The following is a 12,045-nucleotide window of genomic DNA, read 5'->3' as shown; positions in this document are numbered from 1 at the left end:
AACTTCAGTCCATTAGGAACATTTTTGATCAACTGTTCCCTGAAATTGTTCTAAATGAAATGAAATCATGCATTCACTATAATTATTTTGCTACTTTTATTCAGTCATTCATCATTCGTCCTCAAATTGCTTAACACATTCAAATTAATAGTGTATATAATTGATCACCTTTACTCTATTCATCTTTATCCCCTGAACACTCTTACTGCGGCTCTGTTAAATTCAGTACAGTTTCTATTATTTTTTTTGATTATTTATTTTATTAAATGCTTGAATATACTCCATTTTTGGCAGTTGATTATCCTGTAAACATGAATATTTATTGACATAACAGATTGCATTTTCATAATAACGTTGTTACTGCAAATGTTCAAAATATCTTTTCAATTTTCTGAAGCACTCAACAGCTAAAGAACGTAAATAATAGCAATATATATTAGCAATTTTAGTAATTAGCAACATAAGGTTAAACGATTAATTCTAGGGAATAAGTTAAAGCTGTAAGGCATCAAATTTGTAATATGTGAGGGAGAGAAGTCGCTCGTGGTGAATCAACAGAAAATTATCTCCCAACTCTGAAGATGTGTTTTGGTTCTTTCTTGGTTTTACAGCTTGCAACTTTACCGTTTTGGTTTTCATAAATCCACTTTACACCCCCTGTTACAAAGTTAGCAGCTAGCCGGTGAACACAGTGGAGCATCACACAGTCATTTGAGCCACTGTTTATATAAGAATGTTGATTATAGCCGCTTTAAAATTGTTTAAGGGATTAAATAACTAAATTTTAGGGAAGGATTTTCCTCCATCCATTAAAAAACAAAGCTTAACTAAATTAGTTTCTGAATATTATCCTCCTCTGTACTTCACAAAGATAAGCTGTGATCCCAGTGTAATCATTCATTATTATCAGTAGAATCATCAGCCATGCAGGGTTTTGTTTATTTGTCTGTTACTGATTATAAAAATTCATGATTTCTTAATGCCATCACTTAAATTATTCGCAGGTCATTTGTGCCAAGATGTTGCAGATGGCCAAAGATGAGGAGGATTACCATGGAAACCTACACCAATGAGATTTTAGAGAAATCATTTTTGGAAAATGGTCTCAAATATCTGAAACAGTTGACATGCGCATCAGACTTCCTCTCAAAACAGATTAAACAAAAATAGAAAATGTCTTTGAGACAATTATTTCGGCCCTGGTTTAACTTTGATATGTGTTTGTGACTCATGGTTCAGTGAATGAGGCAGCTGAGAGTTTCAGTCTTCCTCCAGGTTCAGAGCCTGAGTCTGCTTCAGGGACACAGTACTCTCATTCTCTCTAAAATACTCTTTCATCTTTTCTAGTTTTAGTTTTATTCTGACATTAGTCTTATTCAGGTTTGACAGGTTCACACGAAAAACCGACTCATTTTAAGCCTAAGAAGTTAGTCACCCATTTTATTGTTAGGCGGTGAACTCTAGTGGACGCAGTAGTTATGACGGAAGCAAAGCAAGAAGTCACGTTCTGCATCACATGCGTAAGTGTGACTCAAAACAAATGTACCGATTTTAACACAATGTTAACGACATGTTTAAATGTTTAGTCATGAATACGGGAACTGCTCCCGTGGGTCATATTTCCTGCCTCCGCTAAGGGCGTTAATTTGTGAGACATTCCTATGGGTTGTATTAGAGGGTAGGAATAAACTACCTATATGGTTGTATGGTTTGGAAGACTTGTTGGTTAGATCAGCAGTCCGAAACCCAAATATAGAGAGAGACAGAAAACCAGAAATCCTCACAATATTGAAATTGACTCACCGATTACTTGACTAATGGTTTCAGCCGTGTGCAGTGTCCACATAGTTTTGGCCATGAAGTGTAGTGCCCTTAACCTCAAGTCAATGTTTCACTTTTACTCTGAATGGGTGATTGTGGCAAAAGTACATAGATGGCACAGCATAAAGAAAAAGACAAAATAAAAGATGCACTTGAGAAGTAAGAACATACAGAATATTAAAAAAAAATGTCTCTGTCTTTCCAGGTTGATGAAGAGGAAGATATTGGGTATGCTGAAGGAACTTCAGAAAGTGAGTTGATGAAATGATTGATTTTTATTGATTGTCTGTATAAACGGTGAAAAGAATAAACACACAATTGAGCTCTGTCCTTCCTCTATTAGCTGTAGGTGACATCACAACCAATCACCAAATCTTCTGTCAGCAGTAATGCCTTTGTCCTCTTCTGGCCTCTTTCATAAACTAGCAGCTGACTCCATTCAGCATTTCATCACACAGTGTCATCCCAGTAAATGCCACGTATGTCATGTAACTGTCATTCACCACTGTGTGTGCGTGCGTGTGTGTGTGTGTGTGTGTGTGTGTGTGTACGTGCGTGTGTGTGGACTTCATTTGAACAGTATTGATTCTGTAATAAAGGGGAGGAGGGCTTGCCTGTTGATTCACTGTTGCCAGTTGGACCTGATGTTTATCTTGTCAGCTAGCTGTCACCCTCCAGCAGGCAAAGGACAGAGAGGGGAAGGAGGAGGAGGAGCCTGTCGGATTAAAGTAGAACAAACCCTTCCAGTCTGTCCATGTCTTGTGTTATTTTAGTACAAGAAATTTAAGTAGGCTACATTACTTTTCAAAAAGATGCAAAAACAAGCTCACACAGCCAAAAAGCTACAGAGGCTTGAGCTGCTGCTCTTCTGCAATCTTTGGTTGAATTTCCGCTCCGGACCAAATGCATAATTAAAATGTTATTATTGCATTACTGGTATAGTTGTTTTTGTTGTTGCTGTTGTATTTCATGCTAATTGTGAGAATGTTCCCGGTAATGCCCCGGTTGAAAGATGTAAATGTTGGCATTCAATTCTTTAAGTGAGTGACTCAAGGTTACAGCTGCTTTAAAATGTACTAATTTATACAAGACATACACATCACATCTACATAAAGCAAAACTGATTAAATTATTCATAATGAGAAAGGCAGTTGTTAAAATGGTATTCTGTAAGTATGCAGAAGTTCTTCAGAGGGGATGTTGTATTTACATTGTAATACATAAGTACAACTTTGGTTTCTTCTAAACAAACTGCTGCTGTTGACATCATCTTCATTTATTTATGTGCATGTAAGGAGTTTTCCCGAGAACATTAGTTGTATTCTGTGCAGCGACGAATATAAACCAAAACCGCAAAACAGACATTAATTTAGATGAATGGATGACAATTATTGCTTAAAACCCCTTTCCTTAGCATTGAGTAAGCATTGTAAGACTGCAAGTTAGCATACAGGTTAATACATTAAACACTAGATTCCTAATTGACACAGTCTATTGCAGTCACACTGATACTTCAGTCATGGAAAAGCAGATAAGCTATTGACACAAAATACATTATCATTATAAGTAGAACCACCAACAGCAGCTTTTTTGCACTAGTTTTGTCTGCTTATAGAAGGAGAAAGTAACTTATGACACTTCCGATGGCACTAAAACATCTAAATCACCATCAATGTTGTCAATCACGCCTGCGGTTCAAAAATCACTCTGTCCACTGTGATAAAGGTCTATAACAGCTGATTGTCCTAAAGTAAAATAATCTGAGATAAAATAAATTCTGTAAAACTGTAAAATGATGTCTTCAGTACATACTGTGAACACAACTATATAATAAGTTCAATATTTCTATACAATTCTATTATGAGTGAAATTAAACGGATCTTAATCAAAAATACGGACCGTCCTCACCCAGAAAACAACATATGGGTCTCATAACACCCGTATTTACGTTTGCTGTTGTTAGGCGGCGACCTCTCGTGGCTCTCGAGGTGACATAGTGTAAAAGCGCCAAGTTCCACATGAGGAGAGACGTTAGGGTGGTGGATGGCTCACACCGACACAGGACGCTTGCTCACTAATTTCCACCACTGTCAACTGTTACAGTCCCATGTTTAGAAAGCAGCCAACGTACGTCAGGAAATAAAACAGTGATATTTGTCATTTTTTGATCACTTAGGTATGAGGATATGTTGGTTTTCAACTCTTTAATATTGGTATTGGCCAAAGCAGTATAAGTCTGGTTCTGGTCTATTTTTATAAGTGAAGAGGCTCATTAACATTAATTAAATTCTTCCTCGACTCACTTTGTGTTTCGCCGTAGTGATTCCATGTCTGTGAAGATGGACCGACCCATATGTGTGTACCGCGCATTAAACTCTGATTTTCTTTTCTCTGACAGGTTATTGTACAGAACAGAAGAAACCAAAGGTCATCTTCATGATAGGTACGTACATGTAGACACACACCCCAGCACTGGTGGAGCTTACCTCATTAAAAAGAACAACACCACACACACACACACACACACACACACACACACACACACACACACACACACACACCACATCACTTAATCAGCTGCTCTAACATTTTTCTGCATGTTTCAAGTGAACTAAATTTAGAATGTTGTAGCTGATGAAAAGGCTGCATAATAAAATAATTACAGAAGTTTCAGCGTAAAACTTTGCTCCTGTAAAATTTCACGGCTTGTTACAACACTACACTGATAATTATATGAAGAGATTAGCAGAAATGGAAGATATACTGTACGTACTCGTTCAAAATTTTGCTTCCAAAATGCATCAAAGTAAGAGTTGAAAACTGTATTTTAGGTGAGTCTTATTGTTGTAGATTATAGATTATATGGTAAAAATACAACTTTTATTGAATTAGTTTCTTTTAAGCACTGTGTGTTTATTACTTGCTTTTAATGGGTGTTTTCATTATTGACCATTTATCTAAATTTTGGAGCTGATCTAAATCATTGGGCGGATTTACAAAAATGAATGATGCTGAAGTTGGAAGAACAACTTCCTAACTCGAGAAATGTGACCATCCAGGGAGCATGTGAATGCACCATTGGCCTTGGCCGAGGTCTGCGCGCAGCTGTATGCAGCTGTTTTCAGCAGTGTTGCACCTTTAAGTAATTTGCACTCATCTGTCAGTTTGAGGCTATTTTCCTGTTCTCAGATCAGTTGAAGCATTAAATGCTCCCTCACAGCTAGAGAAAGTGCCCTGAATCCCTTTGAATGATATCTAAAAAGAGAATTGTCTCACCGAGGTTAAACAAGACAATTTTTCTGAGTTGACATTTACTGTACGGTAGTTAGTGCAAACACAATTAGACAAGTCATTTATGAATCAAAAATTAACACAATTTTGATAATTGGTTCATCGTTTTAGTCACTAATCAAGCCAAAAAAGCCAAACATTCACTGATTTAACTATCTCAAATGTGGGGATTCGCTATTTTTTTTCTTTTTATGTCCTTGTGGATTGAATATCTTCTAATCTAAATATACTTATTTACTTTTTAGTCATTTTTTAGAATGCTGTAACAGTGAGGCTGTGTGGCTCTGTCTGCTAATTGAAGACAATACCGAGAGGCAAAGGTTAATAATGTATTATGTAGTGCAAGTAAAAGGGACTTAGCTATTCGATCATGACTCATTGTCTGGTGGAGCAAGTCATCTGTGTACCACATAAAGTGAATTCTGCCTGTAAGATCCGTTTTGTGAGGACAGGTTTTCTTTTCAGCCACATCAGAAATGATCCCGACTTTCAAAACATTGTCTCAAGACTCCCTGACTTCTCACTTATTAATGAAAAGTTAATGTCCCTTCATCTCCTGTTGACGCTCTTTTCCAAACCTGCTCTACTACTGCTGCAGATGCAACTTTAGACTTTTTATCTGGTGAAGAAGCAGGGCTCAGTCACTTGCTGCCCTCTGAATTGCTGACGAGATAGAGAAAATAGTATCATTATATAGCAGCATATAGGAGTTCTGGAGTATGTGTTCCATAACATACCTTAAATTGGATAAATACTTAATTGGAGTCTAAGGAAAACACTACAAAGTAATTTGTTGAACAGAAGTTGGATTGACTAAAAATAACCATCCGTGTGTTCATAATGAAAAAGCATGTCACCCACTGCAACAGTGGGGCTCATTGATGCTTTTTAATAGTTTCTGGACAATAATAGAGCTCTATGGCACTGAGCAATAAGATACATCAGGCTTTGGATACATAGGCAGTACTAGTAGGATCAATTTCTTGCGGGGTTTTCAGAGAATTATTTAACAGTAATAATACAAAAAAATATTGAAAACGGCCAACCTAATCTTTTAAAAGGCAATGAGGAACTGCCTAAAGATGCAGTTTTCTTCCCACAAGACATGACAGATTAAAGTGTTAAAATGATCAATTGATTTACAGAAAATTGCTGGAAAGGAAAAATCTCTTCAAATTCAATCATCTTTAAGGAATCCAGCAGAGATAACAACATGTTTGTAATTTCCTTAATTTCAATAATGGAAGCATCTCAATTAGTGGAGACTAGAAGCTTTTGTCTTCTACAGCCCATTTGTTGTTTAGACCAATTTTTTTTTTTTTTTTTAATTTTTATACATAAATTATTACCTGCTGAAGTTTTGAGGAGAAATGAATTATGTAGGTGTAGAATGGATTCAAAAATTGAATTACTAGAGAGATTTGTTGTTTCCATTCATCTGCCCTTTTTGCCACATTTCATCTCTGTCTCCTGCTCCATCTCTATCTGATAAAATCCATCTGTCACTTTGGCTCTTATCAAGGACAGCGCTGGGACAGAGCTGTTCCCACATGGTGGTTTTTCTCAAATCCAAACCTCCACCTACCGGAGTGTCAGTAGAGACACTCAGAGGAGCTTAGCAGTGCAAACGTCTGCCAGTGCCAACCAAATTGTCTGACTTGTAAAGCTGCAGTATAAATAAATTTAGTGGATTAAATGTGGGATTCAAGTGACAAGGACGGGTGAAATATGACATCAACACTCTTTTTTGCTCTGAGAAATTACACAACCACCCACAAGATCCAGGGAGACCGCTTTAGATAAATCTACAGTATGTTTGGATAGTTCAACAATAAGCGTTTCAGTTTTAATCCATGTTTAACATAAACAAGTTTGAAGACATTCAGTTTCAGATGGGCAAGTGTGAGGATTTGGATTTACTGGGTTGAATTGTCATGTATAATAGAGGGTGAACATTTTTTGGGACTCCCGCGGGTCACAGAGAAGTCAACAGGAGCAGGACGGAGCAGTAGATTAAATAAAAAAAATTACACTGTAATGCAGTGAGAGCGAGGCTACCATTTTAAAAATCAGCGACAGAGTAGACAACGGAGAGAAGGTATACTAATCCAGTCTCTCTCCAAACTCAAATACGATGCGTTCCGCATAGGTTAGTCACGTGATCGGGATATGACGAGTATTTCGTGAGCTCTGGATGGGATGGGAGCAAGCAATTGATTCCTGTTTTACCCTCTTATGTGTAAATGCATATCATCAGCATGGTAATGGCAGTGGAAGCCATAATTCGGAACAATTTCATACAGAAGAGAAGAAGATGATGGAGCCTTTGAGGATGTAATTGTGGAGGAGTGAGACAAGTTATTATTATGAAATACACCATGACAATGAAATGGTTTCATTCTGATTTGATGCTTATCAGATACTGGAGGTGGGGTAAAAACAGGCCATGATCACCAGTATCAAATCCTGCACTTAGATCAAGCAGTAGATATAAAGAGGTGATGGTGCAACAGAGAATTATCACCCAAGTCTACATTGTTAGTTGTCCTCCCGGACCTTTACTATTTTGGTTCACTCTCATAGTGTTGTTTTCAGTCGCAGCAGGCAGCTGAGAAAAAGCTCTTCAACCCCACTGTACACAACCTGCTCAGCAACAAACAGAAAAAGTTAGTAACTAGCTGGTGAACATAGGGGAGCATTTAGCAACTGACGAGCCAAATATTTCCCTCAGGAGTTGGTGGAGATCAAAACCAGAGCTAAACGAGTTATTGGATTTGTTTTTACCAGGGGCCCGTTTCAGAAAGCAGGATTAGTGAAAACTGAAATGGTTAACCCTGAGACGAGGGAAACTCTGGGTTTTCTGTATCAGAAAGGGGGGTTAAGCAAACCTGAGAGAGAGGGGTAACTCCAGCCCGTTTCAGAAAGAGAGGTAACTTAACCTCAGAGTAAGTTACTATGGTGACTGAGCTTGTGACACTAACCTGGTTGGGAGCAGGTTTTCTTCGATAAACTTGAGTTTCTCTCAGTCTCCTCCCTCTGACTCAGTGTTCTTTCATTTCCTCATTCATTCAGTCTTTATCAGCCACATTATAGCACAGTTTGTTATCTGCATGAATAAAAAAACGGGGTTGGTTTAGTAACTATGTTAGGCAGACTATAAAATGTTTTTTTCTCAAAACATGACATTTTCTTTTGTCAACAATCCCGTTGATGAAGAAGCTGTATTACTGAAACATACATCCGGGAGATGATACTGAGGCCCGACTAGATTCATTTCCAGATATTAGGCTACCTATTTGAGCTATACCTATACCATTTTCCCCCCAGTCTATCAGTTATGTGGCCAAAATAACCTTATCCGTCCTCATATCACTAACCTCACCCATCGTGGACATGCTCTTACATGCCAGCAGATTCTTTGTGTCGCATTACGTTTTTTTGTGTGCAAATGGCAGTTTTCTTTATAACATCGGTGATGCGGAGCATATTAGTAAAGCCACTGTATAGCAAAGCGCCCTCAGAAGAATTTGACTCGCTCTAAAACGTGTTTTAAACATTTCTGTAGTGTTCCTTGGACGCAAACCAGTAAGAGCCATTAAAAAGGAGTTCAACAGTTTTGCAGGTGAATGATATTAAGCCTTTGAAATAAAAGATTATGAATTATAATTCTGTTGTTGATGGCGCTGCAGCCGATTAGTAGGCCTAGTACTGTTTTGCCCATAGGATTGTACCTAATGAAATAGATTGTAGGTACCATTTCACCAGTAATATTATACTTGATTGATACTGATTATATACTGATTAAATATGATATTAATACACTATATTGGAACTTACACATTTACTCTAGCACAAATTTTCTCCCAGGCAAATTCTCTCTTTTTTGCAGCAGCCGCTGGGTTGCTTTTTTAACTAAATACATGTTCAAACTTGCTGTAAACTCACATGAGTATTTCCGCCGGCCAGCTCTTTTGTGGTTGTTACCATGGTGAATTGTAGTATCATTGCTCCATTCATGCTGCCTTTTTAAAGTGTTGGTGCACGCGCTTAACTCTGAGTCAGCCTACTCCGAGCTGATTGAACCAACTCAAACCAGCAGTTCTGGAAAACTAAGTTTCCCATCTCAGGGTATATCAACTTAGAGTTCAAATGTTAGATAAAGTTAGAGAGTTTGTTAAACTTTCCTGAAACAGGCCCACAAAGGGAATAAAAACATGGCTCTACATTAGTGATAATGTTGCCCAATAACTGCTGGATGTGTGTTTTGATAACAAGTTCTCCATATCAACTTAAAATATGTCAGTGTTATGTTCACTTGTTTCCACTGCCCCTCAAAGTGGCCAAAAGAAATCAGTTGCACAGGCCTTATAAATACCCTTCATCTTGTCTAAAGCTGTGCCTCTGAAGGCCAGTTAATCTAAATTTCAAAATGATCTCAGAGCGAAACACTCTTTCCCCACTGAACCAGTTTATACAGCAGGTGTTTGACCCAACTAACTAAGAGAGTCCTAAAGCTTCTCAGGGCTTTTGCTTCAACCCTGTTGGGTCATTATTTGACTTCCTGGCAGAGGTGTCAAGCAGCAGAGGATTTTTTTTTAATGAGTATGCATGGGGGCTGGGGGGCTCTTCAGCATTTCTTAGGCTGGTTAAAATAGTAATAATAATAAAAGTGAATATGTGCTGAATGTACAATGAATGAATTCATGACCTCCTCTACTGGCTCCATTTATCCTTCAATGATCCGAGCCCCGCTTATAATAGACCGTGCTCTCAGAAGAATGGTGATGAGGACGTTTGTTTTTGGCGGAGGGCAGCAACCCTCGGACTCGAGGAGAATACTGATAAATGTGAAGCACATCCTGAGTTTTATAACTGTGCCCAAGGCTGGTTATGATAAATCACCACTGTCTACTGATGCTTCACGCAGTTCCATGGCCATGTAATACAGTTAGACTGTGATAAAACACATACTGACCTCACAGTCCCGCAGAGGAGCAAGCTGAAATATTTAAAAAAAAAAATTTTAAACTGGCTAAAATGTAATTATTTAGTTTATATCTTATTAATATACAGTGAGGGGAAAAAAAGTATTTGATCCCCTGCTGATTTTGATAGGCAGCATTCCTCCCCCTCCACACACAGCAAGTTGAATTGATGCCAAAGATCTCCATTTTGGTTTCATCTGACCACAACACTTTCACCCAGTTGTCATTCAGATGTTCATTGGCAAACTTCAGATGGACATGTATATTTGCTTTCTTGGCAGGGGGACATTTCGGGTGCTGCAGGATTTCAGTCTTTCACACCGTAGTGTGTTACCAGTTGTTTTCTTGGTGACTATGGTCCCAGCTGCCTTGAGATCATTGACAACATCCTCCCATGTAGTTCTGGGCTGATTCCTCACTGTTCTCATGATCATTGCAACTCCACAAGTTGAGATCTTGCATGGAGCCCCAGGCCGAGGGAGATTGACAGTTCTTTTGTGTTTCTTCGCACTAACTGTGGCAATGGTCTTGTAGCCCATTCCAGACTTGTGTAGGTCTACAATCTTGTCCCTGACATCCTTGGAGAGCTCTTTGGTCTTGGCCATAGTTGAGAGTTTGGAATATGATTGATTGATTCTGTCGATAGGTGTCTTTTATACAGGTAACAAAATGATATTAGGAGCACTCCCTTTAAGAGTGTGCTCCTAATCTCAGTTCGTTACCTGCAAATCAATTTATAACATTTTTGACATGCAGTTTTTGGGATTTTCTTGTTATTTTGTCTCTACCTAAAAAAACCTACCAAAAAAAATAATAATTTCTTTGTCAGTGGGCAAACATACAAAATCACCAAGGGATCAAATACTTTTTCCCCTCACTGTATTAGACCTGGAAAGTGAGGACATTTCGGTCAAAGACCTGTTTGATGAAGACGTGGCTTTAGGGTTAAGGCTGGAATTTAGGTAAGGGTTAAGTTACATTATTGTATATTTTAGGAATTAATTTTTGATTCATTGGTAAAGGCTCCTTTATCACCTTAGCACAGCCAGCCAATCCCAGCATGAAGTGAGTGTGGAGTAGAAATATAAAGTGGCATGAAAAGATAATTAAGTTTAGCACAAGTTTCTCAAAGTCGTACTTAAACCACTTTACCGGTTAACCGAGTACTAATAGTGGCTGGTTAAGGTAAGTGAAGTTGATGTTTGAGAAGTTGATATAATATAGTGGCGCACTATATCAATGAGGGACCTCACAAGTATAAAACCTGTGTGTGCGTGTGCGTGTGCGTGTGTACATAGATTCAGTTAGAAAAGATGATAATGATCTGTGATAACCTGACAGAGCCCCAGGCGATGAATCAGACCTGTGACATGCACGTACATACTCAGTTCATCTACCCACCTGCTATCAGTTTCCTCTCTCATATCTTCTCTCTTTAACTCTGTCCCCTCTCACTACATCACCTTTATTTCACATACTCATATATGGATGAAGCCCTTTCTCTGCCTTACACAAACACCATTTATTTCCTATTGACTCCCATTTTTATGCTTGCGCTTCTTTCACCTCTCAATTTCGCCTCACTCTGTGTTTTGCCTCAGTGATCACTTGTCTTTGGAGATGGACTGACCGATGCGCGTGTGTGTTTGTGTGTTCTCAGGTGGTCCAGGCTCAGGGAAATCTCTCCAGTGTGAGAGAATGGAGGAGAGGTGCGGCCTGCGTCGCATCGCCCTGGGTGACCTGTTGTGTAACGAGCTGCAATCTCACGGTGACAGAGGGCGTCACCTGCGGGACCTCCTAGAGAGAGGAGAGCTGCTGCCCGAGGTCAGTAAGATGTTTAGGTTACTTGACATACAAACACAAGACTCTCCCAGATAATTTTACTGTCCAAGTTTATGTTAAGCCCACCAGTTTTCATTACATCTAGCTTTTTGTTCTGAGAAATTAG

The 12,045-nt window shown here is 38.6% G+C and overlaps 1 protein-coding gene across 1 annotated transcript in view; it reads left to right on the top strand.

Annotated features, from left to right (window-relative positions):
* Positions 1-12,045, top strand: part of ak5 (adenylate kinase 5) — a 73,639-nt gene that overhangs the window by 43,093 nt on the left and 18,501 nt on the right. Inside the window, exons 9-11 of the mRNA XM_032531377.1 lie at positions 2,027-2,072; positions 4,220-4,264; positions 11,758-11,921. Of these exons, the coding sequence (XP_032387268.1) occupies positions 2,027-2,072; positions 4,220-4,264; positions 11,758-11,921 (255 nt within the window). The remainder of the gene's footprint in view (positions 1-2,026; positions 2,073-4,219; positions 4,265-11,757; positions 11,922-12,045) is intronic.

Source organism: Etheostoma spectabile, chromosome 12 (assembly GCF_008692095.1).
Source record: "Etheostoma spectabile isolate EspeVRDwgs_2016 chromosome 12, UIUC_Espe_1.0, whole genome shotgun sequence".
In the NCBI taxonomy this organism is placed as follows: Eukaryota; Metazoa; Chordata; class Actinopteri; order Perciformes; family Percidae; genus Etheostoma; species Etheostoma spectabile.
Note: the sequence above shows the minus strand (reverse complement) of the source record. Positions and strands in the feature narration are given on the sequence as shown.